Source organism: Rattus norvegicus, chromosome 8 (assembly GCF_036323735.1).
Source record: "Rattus norvegicus strain BN/NHsdMcwi chromosome 8, GRCr8, whole genome shotgun sequence".
NCBI lineage: Eukaryota > Metazoa > Chordata > Mammalia > Rodentia > Muridae > Rattus > Rattus norvegicus.
In genome coordinates this window covers 80,308,645-80,325,298 of record NC_086026.1, presented here as the reverse complement: position 1 = coordinate 80,325,298, position 16,654 = coordinate 80,308,645, and the positions used below count along the sequence as shown (strand labels likewise).

The window sequence follows — 16,654 nt, the reverse complement described above, 5'->3', positions numbered from 1 at the left end:
AGTCAAACTAATTGCTTTACATTTTTAATAATTAGGCAGTACTCACTGGAGATCCAAAGTTATGTCCAACTTCATGAGCAAAAGTAATATGAGAGACTTTGGGAGGCACGTGAGAGCCATAGTTCTGAACAGTAATGATGCCCGTGTTCAATGACTTCTTCTTGCCATCTGAATACAACTTGCTTTTCTCACATATTCCTCCAGAGCTTCCTAATTCAGATTTTAAAATAATAATAATAAAAGAAACTAAATTAGTTATCTATTCCCATACCAAAAACATGCAAACAATAATTAAAATCATTACATGGAACTTAAACATTTATATTTTTCGATTCAATGACTAAATGTACCTAAATGATTCAAATACTCCAATTAGTTCAAGATCTTAAAATCATTTAAAACATTAATGGTCCCTGCAAAGAAACCCGAGGATTTAGTACACAATCTTTACATATTTTTTAGCATCAAAAAGTCAATTTTTCTGCCATTAACATAGCAAAACATTTCTATTTCTTTTAAACTTGAGTAAGTCCACATTTACACTAAACCAAAGCTTATACCCCTTCATCTTTTAAAGGGAGAACTTACAAATTAAATTTAAGTTAAAATATCCTCAATGTTTTACATTCTGCAAAAGAAACTTCTGCAGAGTTTGATGGGCATCATCATGTGCCCACAGTCCTGGAATGCACTGTATCACTCATCTGTCAGTGAGACACGAAGTGACATGGACTGAAGGACTAAAGACGGGAAAAAAGAAGGGTGGAGAGAAGGTGGGAAGAAAAAAGAACAGGAAAGCAAATATGGGAGAATATGAGCATCTGGTTGGCCTGGTGTTCACTGCACTATTCACACAACTCTTCAGCAGCTGTGAAACTTAAAACAAAACAAAACAAAACAAAACAAAACAAAACAAAACAAAACAAAACAAAACAAACCCTGAATTGTGATTTTGATGTGCCCTGAAATCATTTTCAAAATTTAAAAGACATTACTGAGGTCACAGGGAGTGGGGAGGTCTGCTAGGGTGGGAGTGTGGCAGGGCATCCTCTTGGAGACAGGGGAGGAGGTAGGGGATGAGGAACAGTCAAAGGGTGGAACAGGAGGGGGATAAAGACTGGACTGTAAAAAAATAAACTACAGAATAAAAAAAATTACTTGAAGTAAGCATAGTAACCTATTTTGTAGTTTGTCTTTTCATTAAAAAGAACTTTGGAGTTCAAGATCAAAATGATAACAAATCCCAGCCAACGGCAGTTACACAAAATTAATAAGAGACAAATAAGAAAATCAACTCAACCAGCTCATCGATCCCTGCACTGACAAGAGTGACCTCTCCTCGTGTTTGTCTTGTGTCTGAGAGGGTCCACCTGTGCTCACTTCCCCGCATTTGCCATCTTCTTGATCTCAGACTCCCAATTCTTTTAATTAATTTTATGATTTAGCAAGCTAAAATCACAATGAACTTTGTGAAAAATTGAAATGAAGACTGAGCCAAGAGCAGATTTAGCCCACAAGTCTTCAAATGGTCTCTCTTTCCTGAACAGAAAACAATAAAGAAAATAGATATTGATTTATGAATATTTATCTTTTTCTGAAGGTGACATCATTGTAGGAACTAGGAAATTAAAACTATGAGTAAGTATTCTGTAACAATTATACAACCACATGTTAACTTTGCAAAAATAGTAAATTAATATCCTGCCTTAGTAAAGATTTGTCATATGAAACATCCAAAGTAAGTCCTTTCAAACTTGATCTAGGCATAGAAAACTCCAATGTACATCTTTAGAAGTTAAAAAAAAAGATTAAATGGCACATTAAAAAATTCTGACATATTTATGTATTTAAGTCTAGCTAACTTAGCAAGATCATATATGTTTGAGAATACTCTTCTTAAACATAGTCTCTGTGATATGCATATTGCTTAACCTCCTAAATAACTCCTCTGAGTCTTAAGTTTAATATAATCACAGACTTAATACATAAATTGGAACAACTCAAACCACATGAAAAATTTACTAAATTTTATTTTATAAATTATAGTTTTTAAATACTACAACTAGTTTTGATATACGAGAAAGTCAGTGACAGGACGACTCAGTAAGCTGACTGTAACTCGAGCTCAGTAACTACAGCATGCCAGTGTTTGCTGCAGAGTTATCAGAGAACCAAACTTGTGATTAATGAGAAGTGAAACTGATTAACACTGAGACTGGTTAATACAGGTCAGAACATACCTGAACAAGCCAGAGAAATATATTTCAGAGTGTGTTAAAGAGGTTCAGCAAATGAAATGAAACTGAATGAAGTTGATGGCTATCTAACCTAGACTTTCTGTAACCCTAGAACTAATGCTTGGGAACCTGCAACAAGAAAGCCCCAAGCTCAACACAAAGTCAAGCTTACCTGTCTACAGTGAGCCCTTTTACTCAAAACAAAATGTACTTTGTTATAAAATCATCATGATGACAATCAAAATGATAACAGGTTATCTGTTTACCACTGAAGAAAACTGTATAGTTTCTTCACTGTAGAGTGTTCTGTTTTGACTTTCTCACCGGGTGCTGATCAAACACTAGGCCTTGTATGTGCTAAGCCTGTGCCTGCCACTGGGCCACACCCCCTGTGCATCTTTGAATAGAACCAGACTCTTTTCTGATGGCTCCACTGTAGGCAGAACATAATTTTAAGTGGGAATCTCCAGGTAAACTCAGTTCAACGGGTAGATATGATTTTCTTGATCAAAGGCACCTAAAAAAAAATTTCAAATAAAGGAAAGTACTAAGAAAGAAGAAAACTAGAGAATCTTTAGTATACATGGTGTCCTAATTCCAACACAAAAGTAAAAGAAGAGATTATTCAAAAACAAAACAGCAAAAGACATAAAGGCCAGAAAGTTACTATTAAAGATACTTCAACCCTCATTGATTTTCCTGCATCAATTGGGTCAGCAAAAAAGACAACCATAAATAATCTACATACATATTTTGTGATAATTAACCACACCATAACAAAATATCTATCATATTTTTGAATAGTAAAATAACTTCAGAATTTAATGAATTAAATTTAGGGCAAATTATAAAACAGGATAAGAATTAATGAAGATTAATTAAACCAAAAAATGAAAGATTACACTGTGGTTAGGACAAAACGGCAACCAACAGATTGGGAAAAGATCTTTACCAATCCTACAACAGATAGAGGCCTTATATCCAAAATATACAAAGAACTCAAGAAGTTAGACCGCAGGGAAACAAATAACCCTATTAAAAAATGGGGTTCAGAGCTAAACAAAGAATTCACAGCTGAGGAATGCCGAATGGCGGAGAAACACCTAAAGAAATGTTCAACATCTTTAGTCATAAGGGAAATGCAAATCAAAACAACCCTGAGATTTCACCTCACACCAGTGCGATTGGCTAAGATCAAAAACTCAGGTGACAGCAGATGCTGGCGAGGATGTGGAGAAAGAGGAACACTCCTCCATTGTTGGTGGGATTGCAGACTGGTAAAACCATTCTGGAAATCAGTCTGGAGGTTCCTCAGAAAATTGGACATTGAACTGCCTGAGGATCCAGCTATACCTCTCTTGGGCATATACCCAAAAGATGCCTCAACATATAAAAGAGACACGTGCTCCACTATGTTCATCGCAGCCTTATTTATAATAGCCAGAAAATGGAAAGAACCCAGATGCCCTTCAACAGAGGAATGGATACAGAAAATATGGTACATCTACACAATGGAATATTACTCAGCTATCAAAAACAACGAGTTTATGAAATTCGTAGGCAAATGGTTGGAACTGGAAAATATCATCCTGAGTGAGCTAACCCAATCACAGAAAGACATACATGGTATGCACTCATTGATAAGTGGCTATTAGCCCAAATGCTTGAATTACCCTAGATCCCTAGAACAAACGAAACTCAAGACGGATGATCAAAATGTGAATGCTTCACTCCTTCTTTAAATGAGGAAAAAGAATACCCTTGGCAGGGAAGGGAGAGGCAAAGATTAAAACAGAGACTGAACGAACACCCATTCAGAGCCTGCCCCACATGTGGCCCATACATATACAGCCACCCAATTAGACAAGATGGATGAAGCAAAGAAGTGCAGACCGACAGGAGCCGGATGTAGATCGCTCCTGAGAGACACAGCCAGAATACAGCAAATATAGAGGCGAATGCCAGCAGCAAACCACTGAACTGAGAATAGGTCCCCTATTGAAGGAATCAGAGAAAGAACTGGAAGAGCTTGAAGGGACTCGAGACCCCAAAAGTACAACAATGCCAAGCAACCAGAGCTTCCAGGGACTAAGCCACTACCTAAAGACTATACATGGACTGACCCTGGACTCTGACCCCATAGGTAGCAATGAATATCCTAGTAAGAGCACCAGTGGAAGGGGAAGCTCTGGGTCCTGCTAAGACTGAACCCCCAGTGAACTAGTCTATGGGGGGAGGGCGGCAATGGGGGGAGGGTTGGGAGGGGAACACCCATAAGGAAGGGGAGGGGGGAGGGGGATGTTTGCCCGGAAACCGGGAAAGGGAATAACACTCGAAATGTATATAAGAAATACTCAAGTTAATAAAAAAAAAAAAAAAAAGAAATATTAAAAGACTATAAACTCAATAAGTCAGCTAAAGTGTTATCTAAAATGAACAAGATAAAAGCAAACATAATTAAGACTTATAAGCAGAAAGATGGAGTCTCAAAGGAAGGAGAGAAGAAAAATTATAACACAAATTATTTGATGCAAAGTAATTTACTGGAATGTATTTTAAAAAGCAGGTAAGAGCTCAGGGCTCTTAGTGCCACTACTATTCCCACAGAACTTTAACAATGACTCCACACAGTAATGCTCAAGTATAACACAGTTCCCGTGTTCACCTTCTTCTCTTAAGAAAGAAGGAAATGCAATCAATTAAATATAAAATCTACTGGGGAGCAGAAACCATTACCCTGGAATAATCAAGCAGATTACATACGTAACATCCTTTATAAAAGAAAGTGTTTATCAAACTCAAAATTAGCTCAGTACTGAGGACAAAGCTGCTGGTGTTATTTCAAGGCACAACCCTATATTAAGGCAACTGAGTCAAGAGAGAAAAGACTCCTTTCCCTCACTCTGACCTCTAATCTGTCTATACTCTCTAAAACAGCTTTTGGAAAAAACCTTCCAAGACCCAGAGTTGGAAATTTAACAGTCATGTTAGAGTACATTTCACAACTGAAATAAAAAGTTACTAACACAGAAAGAAAAAGAACAGAGAAGGGGGAAGTGAGGATAAAGGTTGGGAAAAAAAGTCATATATTTTCCATTCTCACTGCTCAGTCTCTCTTTGCTCCTGATAGGCTAAAGTAGAGTCCTGCTTCTCTCATACATAGAATCTAACCAAAAAAAAAAAAAAAAAAAAGAGCCCACAAGTCACACTGTTTTCAACCTAAAACTCTACCCAGCACCATGTTAACAAGATGAGCAGCATCACAAAGTAATGGTTCAAATATCCCAAAATCTAGACATACAAGCTGAGTGTCCCTAAGCCCACAGCCTCATTTGATCATAAAATCATCTGACTTCAGCATAAGATATCCTAGAATCCAGCCAAACAGTGTTCTTCAAAACCAGTGGGGGGAGGGGACTCTCCATAGCATCTGCTTCGTTTTTCTTTAACTCTAAAAACTATTCTAAAGAAACAGAAAAAGGAATTTAAAAGGAAATTAAGCAGTTATGTATATAAAAGACATGAAGGCCTCTAAAGATTTCAATAAAGTTTGGCCAAGTTCCCAAAGTATCCACCTCCCCCCATTCCTTTGTTTTAGAGACAAGCTCTAATAGGTAGTGAAGACTATCTTAGGACTCAGGATTCCAGGCATTTTTGATGAACAATAGTCTGTAAATGAAAATGCAAAATGGTAGCAGTCATTTTGGAAATTGTCGTGCTTGCTCTGGGGGTATTTGGTGAGTGAACATCAGAGGCATAAATAGTTTTGGTGGTTCTCAATCTCACACTTTAGTGAGCTGCAATGTCATTTGGTAGGCTTGTTCAAAGACTGCTGAGATGCAGAACAAGAGTTCCTGATTCAAAGGTGGAGCCTATGAACCAGAACATTTCTCACAGGTCCCGGGGGAGGCAGGCACTGCTAGCTATATTCCCCAGGATGAGAACAATAACTTACCCAAGAATATCTAGAACATATGCAAGGGAGATCCAAAGAAATACCCAAGCTTTTATAATACTCACTGATCAATAGTAAAAAGGAATCATTAATCTTGTGGGGAAAAATGTCCAGCTATTTCAGGGGAAAGAGAAGAAATTTATAAAACCTGAAACATCCTGGGAAGGAGAGAGCTGAACAACTTGCGACAATGCAAGAAGCATGAAAAGAGGACTAGGCACAGACAGACTGACATAGCACCAGGTAAGAGAAGCAGTCCATGGCAGACATCTGTACCTAAGAGACACAGCAGTCAAGTGCACTTTATGACATGGGGAAAAAGAAAAGGAAAGCCTTGAAAATAAAAATATGGGTGTTTACCGTTGGCTTCTTTAAAAAAAGCAAGAAATGTAAAATGAAATATACTATTTAAAAACATAGAATATATAGAATAAACCATAGAATAAACCAAACAATGAGAAAACTATGCTTTATACCAGGTAAAGAAGGGTCAATTTGTGAATAGAAATGAGGCATCAGATGAGAAATCATTGCTTATGACTCCAAAGTTTATGCACAACTCACACTCCACACAGCCACACTCATATCCAAAGAATCTGAGCTCCCTTCTACCTATCTTTCAGTGACTGATCTGAATCTGCCAACAGTTCCCTCAAACCCACTGTAATGGGAAGGGGACGGCTCATCTCAGCCTTCTCAGTGTTGGATACCATCCCCACAGTGAGCTTAGATGATGCCCACAGAGCTGTGTGGCACTTATGCTGCTGCCTAGATTGCCTTCCAGGTAGTACATCTTTGCTGTTAAAATAAAGGCCAGAAGAAAGCAAATGAAGATATGTTTTCTTTCTTTCTACCTGCTGCTCCTGGCCAGAGTTTCTTTCTCTCACTGCAGAACATAAGAATGTTGTTGTTGTTGTTGTTGTTGTTTGTTGGTTTTTTTACCCCTTTTGACAAAGCAAAAACCATTTTCCCCTCTTGACTCTCAGGCCCCATTCCAAGGAGCAGGCAGGGAAATATAGTAGAATTTAGCATTTAGCATTTAGCTTTTGTGGGAAAACTTAGGTTTCCCTTTTATGGTGTCACACATACTACTTCTTCCCACAAAAGTGTTAGCTTCTGGAAATCCCAAAATCAAGGTACTTCCCAAACTTCTCTTTTCTTTTTAAACTTTTACTTATTTATTTGCTTAGTTACTTGAGATAGTGTCTCCCTATACACGGTCCAGGATGGCTTTAAATTTACCTTACCTCCTGACTCAGCATGAGAGCCGCGATTGTTGGTGTGTGCACCACAGGCCAACTCTTACATTCCTTTCAAAATAAAAGGCTGCTTCATCTATTCTGCCATTTGCTTTATATTATGCATCTAGTCTTAACCCAGGTTATATGAATAAATTTCTGTACAGGCATTGTTTTCTCCTATACTTAGTAAAACTCAATCTTCCCCCAAACTTGCTTTTTCTTTCAAGTATTAAGACATTGTTACACAATCTACCTGAAGGTGCTCCAACCCATGCCAGACCAAGAACACCATCATCAAAATCCCGGTCCGTGAAGACATAGGCCAAGCAGTAGTCATCATGATTCTGCTCAGAATTCAACTCCAGGAACTTCTCCACACCAATATTTGGGAAACGGAAAGGATTTGTAGGATCTTTTTCATCAGATGTTGTATTGATCTAAAATCAAAAACAATGGATGATTAATAAATAAATTAATAAATGGAAATTAATAAATGAGTATTGCTACCTGTTCTTTACCCAGCCCCTCCACAGACCTGGACAAAATTCTCCTGCGTTCCAGAGATGTTCTCCCTGCACACAGCCCTGAACCGACTGTAGAAACCATAAACACACAGATAAAAAGAACAAAAAGAGAGCAGGGCAAAAAGAGTGGAGCTGATGCTATTAAATGTCTCAGCAAGGATATGCCAGATTCCTGAGCAGGAGCATGTAGAGAAGACACTGTGCCTCTACCAGTTCTGATAAAGGATGTGTGGCTTCTCAAACTCAGGTGCCGGAGCAGGCTTTATGGGAGCTCTAAGAATGGGACCAGTGCAAAGACATAAAACCTATCATCAGCTTACAACTAGAACTAAGTATGAATGCAAGGCTCAGTTTACCAGATTCTCCTGGTCCTCTTGCCTTGATAGCAGGTAAGTTAACCCTAACTAACTATTTGATCCATTGTTTTCTTGGATATACACAAGAATTTTGAATTCTACTTTCACCTCCCTTCTCGTACTGTTTAAGTTAAGTTACTGCAGATCTTTTATCTGATACTTGGCTTAGTCCCTCCTTTATAATCTGAAGAACAGTTAACAACAGACTTTTACAGCTTTGGGAGAAACATAGAGTTTAGTAAATGATTGGTACTCTGAAGACATATTTGTATCAATAAAAAATATGACAGCTTCAAAGATTGTAACTGAGATTGTAATTTTCATTTAAAACAGTACTACTTAAATATTAACTACCTGTTTTTAATGTAGCTAAAATTTAGGTTCAGTTTTTAGTTATAGCCATTATAACAGAAATGTCAAGAAATTGCAACCAGTACCCTGTAGTTCTGTTCAACAGTTTTGAGAGTTACAAGTGATTTTACCACAAAAAAGGATTTCATGGTCAAATTTTGAGCTTTCTTGGAGGACTTCTCAAATCTGATATATAACATTCTAAGCTGTGAAGTTTCAAGATTATAATAGTAAGTGTTTCTCCAAATTTTAATTTTATTTAAGCACTGTATTTATTTCCTCAGCCCTAGAATAACAAGTAGGGGACACCCAAAACAACATACACAAAGCAAACCTTAAGAAACTAGTAATGTGTTCTGGGGGGCAGGGGGAGGACAATGAGTATCAGACAAAAAAACAATACTGTTTTACCTCGACTGTAGTCACAATTAAGGCCTGGTCGATTTGATTCTTGTAGTGGTATGTGTATATGCTCATGTGTTATATGCATGTGAATGCAAGCATGTTTGTATGGAAGTCAAAGGTTGACCCTGGTGTCTTCCTTTAATAATCTCCACTTCATTTTTGAGACACGGATGCTCCTTAAACCTGGGGCTCATTAAATTAGCTAGCAAGCCTAGCCAATGAGCTTCAGAGATTAGCCTCTCTCCGCTCTAAAGATAAAGTAAAAAGCAAGTATTTTCTTTCTTTTATGTTAACTTGATCTTTACTAATTTTTTAACCTTAAGATTTAATCATTTTTATTTTATGTGTGTTTTGCCTTCATGTATGTAAATAAATCGCAAGCATGCAAGTGTCCATGGGTACCAGAAAACGGCATTAGATCCTCTGGAAGGAGTTACAGACTGTTGTGAGCCATCATATGAGTGTTAACCAAACCCAAGTCCTTTGGAAGAACATGAGTGCCTTTAACTGTTGACCCAGCCCCCTTAATACTTTTTAAAATGTCTTTAATAAAGTTCCTTACTCTTATGCGTTTCACCATAAAGCTGATGTTACGGATTCCGGAGAAGTCTGTAGTCTGGTAAATTGTATCAATTGCTTTAACATGACTGGATATCTAGTAATTAAAATAGAGAACAAAATATTTTAGGGGCAATGCTAAAATATGAAAAAGACTATTAATTTCTCTTTGTAACATCAAGAGTCATTTATGCTGCACATTTAAATTTTAAAATATGTACGCCATATGTTGAATGAATGGAAAAGATGAGTGAGCTAGGGCAGAGAATGGATACTCTTGTCTTTCCCAGGCTCTGGCTAATCAATCAACCAATGAATCAATCAGAAAGTGTACCCCTACATCAGCCCTATTAAAAACTTCATCAATCCAGCTTGCAAAGTCCCATTCCCTCTGCTTTTCACACACTGCTGACCTTAATGCCTGGAATGTCTTTATTAGTCCTTAAGACTCAAACACCTTCTACAAAGATCTATCAGTCTCAGGGCATGCATTCCATCCTCAACAATAGCCCTTCTGTTGCTGCACTGACATGAATTCCAAAAACTCTGATTACTTTCTACAACTAGGCACTGTTTCAAAGGTCAGAGATAAACTAATAAATGAAATAGAGAAGGTCTCTATAAATTAATAGAGTTTTACTGTGATGAAGTATACAGAAAGGAGATAATCTGAATATAAAATAAAAATGGTTATATCTATTTAAATTCTAAAAAGAAATAAACTTAGTGAAAGAACACAAGAGGTGTTTGTTTACTTAGCTGACTCCCAACTAAGCATTGGCTCTAACCACTCTACATGCGACCTTCCAACTTCATCCACAAAAGAACACACTGGCTTCCACCTAGGTGGAAATATGTATGTGTGACTTCAAAACTTGTTGAGAAGACACAGAAGTCGGTCAAGAAGTAGCATTAATGAGAATATTTCAAAAGCAGTCTACACTGACAAACACTCCAAGGAGTAGGACAGCAGTGCTGAAGGGTCCATCCTGAACTCACGTGCCTGGCCTCAGCTGCTCCCAAGGCTTAGCCCAGTTTCCCCACTGTTTCTGCTCCACGCACATCTGTGGTAATTCAGACATTTCTGCAGGCATGATTACATCCCTTGCTTTACTTGGAGTCCCTCCCTCTGTACCTTTAGCTTTCCTCTTTCCCTCTAAACTCCCTATCTCCTTCAGAGATGTGACTCCTCCTTAAAGGGTAACTTAGGGCTACCCTACTCCTTAATGAATGTCCAAGAACACTTTCTCTTCAAAAGACACTGTGGCTATTTAACATTACCCATGTGCCTCTATTATACTGTCTCTCTTCAAGGTTCTTCCCTGCCCTTTAAATATGCTCACTGTTCTCCATTATCCCCAAATTATAGCTTACTCAATCCTTTCTATTTCTCACATCTTTTAAAATGTCTATCCCTACCACCAGAACATAATCATCATCTACACCACAGCACTTCCTTCTTCTCAAGCTCAAATCCTTGGTCAAAAATACATTTAACAACTTTCCCTAGGTTCTTCAACATAAAAAGACATTTTAAAGGGTACCCTAAAATATTCTATTTTCATAAAGATTTTCATACAGGTAGAGCAAACCTGTAATCCCAGCACTCTTAGGAGGCTGAAACAGAAGGATTACCATGACTTCCAGGACAGCCTAAGAATAAAGTTGAGTTCAAACCATTCTAGGCCTCAAAGAACTTGTTCTCAGCAGGGAATGTGAGGGACAAATATAAATAATAATTTTACTTGGAAAATGCTAAGTACAATGAGACACAAAGCAGAAATTATATACTTCTAATTTAAAAAATTCCTGTTTTCTCTTGCAAAATCCAAACAAAAAATGGAACAGTTTTCAAAGTTTCATACTTGTTCACCACGCAAGTCACTAGGCCCAAGTCCAAAACACTAAGTTTCAATGTTACTTACAACTTTAAAAATTGTTTCCTTTATCTCTCTTCTGATTGGCAACCCAGAATCTAAACTGTTCTTTCCCTCTCCTCTGCACTGTTTACAGACTTTCCTGTGGCACAACTGAAACAATAATACACTACATAACAAAACAATGGGAGAAAGGCATCACACAGTGAGTAACTTTAGTACCTGAGCAATCACAGCTTCTCGTGTTCCATAGTATTTAAAGAACAGGTGATCTGTCTGGATATAGAGCTGACAAGTATTTCTCTCAGCCAGAGTTGTGCGCTTTTTCCTCAGGAGCTCAGGACCCATACTAGCAGCATGCTCCTCTGAATGTGCCTGTATGTCAGAGTCATTTCTGATAATTAGCTTGTTTTATAATTATAGTTTTATAGTTAAGAACACATGTTAAACAATTTTAAATCACAAAGCTTTGCAATACCCCAAGTAGTTCTAAAGTCACTAGAAAATACCTCATAGTATAAAAGGGCCATTAGAAGTAAGAAAAAAGGTAAGGAGTGTGGGGTGGCCAGTGGACACCAAAAGCTAGAAACGGAGGACCACCATGCTCTGGTGTTCTATGGCTTAGCAGGGCAACTATGTTCTACTACAGCCAATGACAAACTCCCAAAGAGATTAAGAACACACACACACACACACACACACACACACACACACACACAGTTCCACCTAAGGAAGTGGAAATGCTGAGGACTCTGATCATCATGTACTACGCGTGCACCAAATCAATAAATATGTACAAATATCACGTCGCTTACATTTTGTAATATTTAGAATTTACTTAAAAACAATACTTTTGTCTATATAATATTCCCCACATGGATAACATACAAACAATTCCTTCATCTTTAAACATTTTCAAAGTGTATAAAACACATTCATTTAAATGTAAAGCAAGTCTTAATAACCATGCATAGTAATTTAGTATCATCTTTTCATTCCCACCTATGACCTGGTCTTAGCAAATTCATCTCCTACAGGCATTTTCTCTGGCTCAGCCACTTCACTAAAGCTGGACTTTGAACTGGTTTTCATACTCTCATCTTTGCAAAGATGAAAATGTTTTTATTCACCTGAATAATATATTTCAGTGAGTTCTTATTACTCTAGAAACAAAGCTCTCAATTCTTTATATGCTGTAAGAGATCAGTACTGCACAGCCTTTATTTACCAACCAAACACTCTTTTTCCATGTTGCTTCCAGAAAAGAGTCTATATGACCCAAGCCTACTTACTCTCTATGGTCTAACTGCAGACGCCTTTTATGATTCCCCAGCACACAGCCTGCCTATCTCCCACCATTCTTCATACACGCTTATGCGCTCTCTCTGGAACCATTAGTGTCTTTCCTCAGACAGAGACTGTTAGTTCAGCCATTATATATATCACTTCTCAGAGCCATGCACCTGTCTTCCTTATACAGTAGGACCTTGCAGTTATTATCTTTTGCTTAATTTATGTCCCTCACTCATCAACAACTAGAATATACACTTTTGAAGAGGAACCACGTTGTGTTCTTCACTATATTGTTATCAGCTAGCAGATTTAGCAGAAAGTATTTCTTTAATGAATTACCACTGTTGCTGAATTCAAACACTTGAAAATGTTTAAGACATCAAAAACATCATTTTAAACCTAATTTGATAGTCACACAGAACTTAAGTTTTAAGCTACAACTCCAAATTTACATCCACATTTTATGCTTTCCTTCTCCCTTGACAATTTATACAAACTTAAATGCTGTATTATGTTCACAAAAGAGGTGCAATAGTGTGATAATGAATGTTTTAATTTGCTTTCCTAGAATAATCATTTTATTCTATATATTATAAAGACTATATCATTAAAATATACAATTTAAAAAATTTTAAATGCTATAATAGGCAAAAGACAAATTCTACTGGGCTAGTGATATAGTTCCGGGTTAGAGAGCTGGCTAGCATGAATGAGCCCTATTCAATCCCCAGTCATGGGAGAGGGACAAATCAATACAGCCCTAAAACAGTACATTTGGAGGAAGCATGTCTTTAATACTATTTTCCTCAAGATACTCATTTAGGTGGTTTCTAGGTGCCAGTCTGTTCAGCTTGAAAGTGACTGAAAAGTACTTCATGGGCCCAAATTTGTGTTATATAATTTATATTTACAATCATGTTACTTCGTACATAAATGATTTTATGTTAATCTTAGCTATACTTAAAGTTGTATATACAGTTTGTTTTTTTAAACTTCAGGAGGAAAGTCTGAATGCTCCAATACAAAAAAAATTTTTTGAGTAAAAATTTCTATTATTCTCAAATATAAAAAAGACTATTGAGTTAAGAAGTTAACATAAAAAAAAACAAAAAGAGAAGTTAACATAAATTAAATGGTCAAGTTTATTAATCATATAATTCAGAATTTCCATATCTTTATTGGGCTTTATCCTTTGTCTATTTTCTAAGAAGTAAACTAAAATCTCTTGTCATACAGTCTTTCTACTGCTCCTTTTTGGTTACTCAATTTTAGCTGCATTGTTCTGTTTAGAGACAAGCCTCATATAGCAAGGCTGGCCTTAAATCCAAAGTGGAGCTCAGGACAAGCTTGAAGTTCAGATCTTCTTGCCTGTGCTTCCAAGTGCTAGGAATACAGATACCTTAACAAGGGCGCTACAGCCCCAGGCCCTGCTTTATATACTTTGAAGTTTCAGTTTAATGCTACAACATGAGGGAACTAGACCTTTAAAAAAAACATTTATTTTACTAATCTTTTCTTGCCTAAAGTCTACTTTGATATTAACCAAGTATATATAATATTGGTGGGAATTTGAAATATTTTTATCTTGTATATTGTTCATTTCGGCCTTTCTAGATTCTTATGTTTTAGAGGAAGAAGTTAACTTAGAGATAACCATATAATCCTTAAGTTAACAAATCAAATATACTTTTAACTATTCACAGAAAGTTTAAGAACCTGAGAAGACATTCGTTATCTTTTAGACTGCCTCAGCCTCCCCATACTGGGATTCTAGCCTGGTGTTCACCACCATGGGCAGCTTCACATATTCTTAAAGCCTGTTTTCTCCTGGAATGTTTATCTAGCATTTCCCTAGACACTTAAATTTATAATACCTGAGGGCATTGTAATCTAGCATAGAATGTTTGTGACGAAAAAGTTTTAAAAATCAAACGGAAAAAGGGAATGATCAATGTGTAATTAAATGTCAAAAGCACTGAGCTTTTATTTAGGGTTAATAATCATCTTGGTTTGTCTAAAGACTCAAGACTTTTAAAACAGGTGATCACCACCACTGTACTAACTGCTAAGTTAGGTGCATGGTCTCTTGAAGTACTAAATGAGAATATTTCACAGTGGTATAAATATTTCACAACTCCCGGAACATATGTGTAAAAGGAAGAAACACTGGCCCAGGTTCATTCTGTTTCTTAACTTGGCGAATGCTGAAATCCTTACCCGAGTTCCTTCCTCTACTCCAGTCATTTGGTATTTCCTCATCCTTTCAAAGACGGAGTGATCTGCACAGCCCCCCTGTGGGCCGTATTTATGGGGATAGTCTAAAACAGAGGAGAAATACCATCGTTACACATTTAGACAGAGCCAGCATCTTATCAATAAAAATTACCGATCCTAATTTGGGACTGGAGAGACAGTACAGTGGTTATGAACCTCTTCTTCCAGCCTCTTCTAGAACACGTTAGTTTCAATTCCCAGCACCCACATGGCAGCTTACAACTGACTGTGATTCCAGTTCCAGGGGATCTATCCAATGCCTTCTGTGAATACCAGACACAGATACAGGGTACAGACACGCACGCATGCAGGCAACATGCACACCAAATAGAAATAAAATTTAAAAACTAACTATGATAATTAATGAAGGCCATAAATGTTTGCTGAATATTCATGAGAAAGACACCATGTTGGGACCTGAACCCTAGTAGGTGTATTCCTTGATAAAAATCTAGCTTTTTGTCTGTGAACTTCTGAAGTCAAAAACAGAATCATAATCATTCTTTATTTTGGACTTAACTTTCCCATTTTGGATATACAGAGCATCTTAAAACTGTAATTTTTAGCTGTTTTTGTTTAATTTAGATGAGTCATTTAAGTGCTTATTCCATTCTCTCAACATGTCTTTCTTACTAAGTTCATGAATAACTTTACAATCCAATCCAATAACCACAATTAAAGAGAAATTACAAAATAAAATGCCAAGACACAGGTAGGACAGTACACACTGAAAAGTACTTGAGCAGTAACTGTAGAAACCAGGAAAGTGAAATGGAACCATTGCCAGGATGCGGGTTAGGGAACAATAGAGAGGGAGTGGCAGGGTACAGTGATCTGATCAGGAATCTCTTTTCCGAAAGTGAAGGACTCCTAAGGAAGAAGGTGGAAAGACTGTTAAGGGGAAGGATCTGATAGGAAAAATGGAGAAAAATGAGCTCTTTTAGAAGGAGAAAGAAGGTAAAATAACAGTAAGGATGTCTGAAAAGGGTATAGTATGATAACAGAATAATAGCATGATAAGGAACCATGCTATTAATTATTTACCTTAAGAAAAGACTTATAATACATAAAATTCTGTACATAAATGTACTTAAATAATTTTAGTGAATTTCTCATCTGGGCTGACAATGTTCCCATCAACAGTCAAAAACCATAAAACAAAACCCCCAAAACCAGACATGAAAAGGTTGATTTGAGTTGTTGGTCAAGGTTGTCCAAAAGATTCCCAAAACATACTGCCTATTGCTGTCGCCCTTTGTTGATCCCAGAGGTGGAAACAAAGTCCCTATTGCTGAAAATCAAATGCACTTCAGAAACAAGGGCTGGATACCCTGAACTGGAACTGACCTAAATGCCCCTCCCTCAAGAACTAGTTTTCATGGTACTAAGGAGACAAGGAGCTAACAGTGTGGTAGGACCACACATACGTTGGAGCCATCCAACAGCTCTCTAACTGGGTTTAAGACTTGCTTAAGAAGAAGAAAACCATTTCAAGTACTGGAAACCTAGCTAACTGCTCAGTACTAGTGAACTCACAGTGATTAGAGGAGACTCTACAACTACCACTTTGCTAAATAAACCAG

General features: G+C 37.2%; 1 protein-coding gene across 1 annotated transcript in view; it reads right to left on the bottom strand.

The window, feature by feature from the left end:
- Adam10 (ADAM metallopeptidase domain 10) overlaps window positions 1–16,654 on the bottom strand; it is a 131,867-nt gene that overhangs the window by 33,430 nt on the left and 81,783 nt on the right. Inside the window, exons 5-9 of the mRNA NM_019254.1 lie at window positions 15,015–15,115; window positions 11,727–11,879; window positions 9,632–9,724; window positions 7,687–7,870; window positions 47–210 (exon numbers count right to left, since the gene is read on the bottom strand). Of these exons, the coding sequence (NP_062127.1) occupies window positions 47–210; window positions 7,687–7,870; window positions 9,632–9,724; window positions 11,727–11,879; window positions 15,015–15,115 (695 nt within the window). The remainder of the gene's footprint in view (window positions 1–46; window positions 211–7,686; window positions 7,871–9,631; window positions 9,725–11,726; window positions 11,880–15,014; window positions 15,116–16,654) is intronic.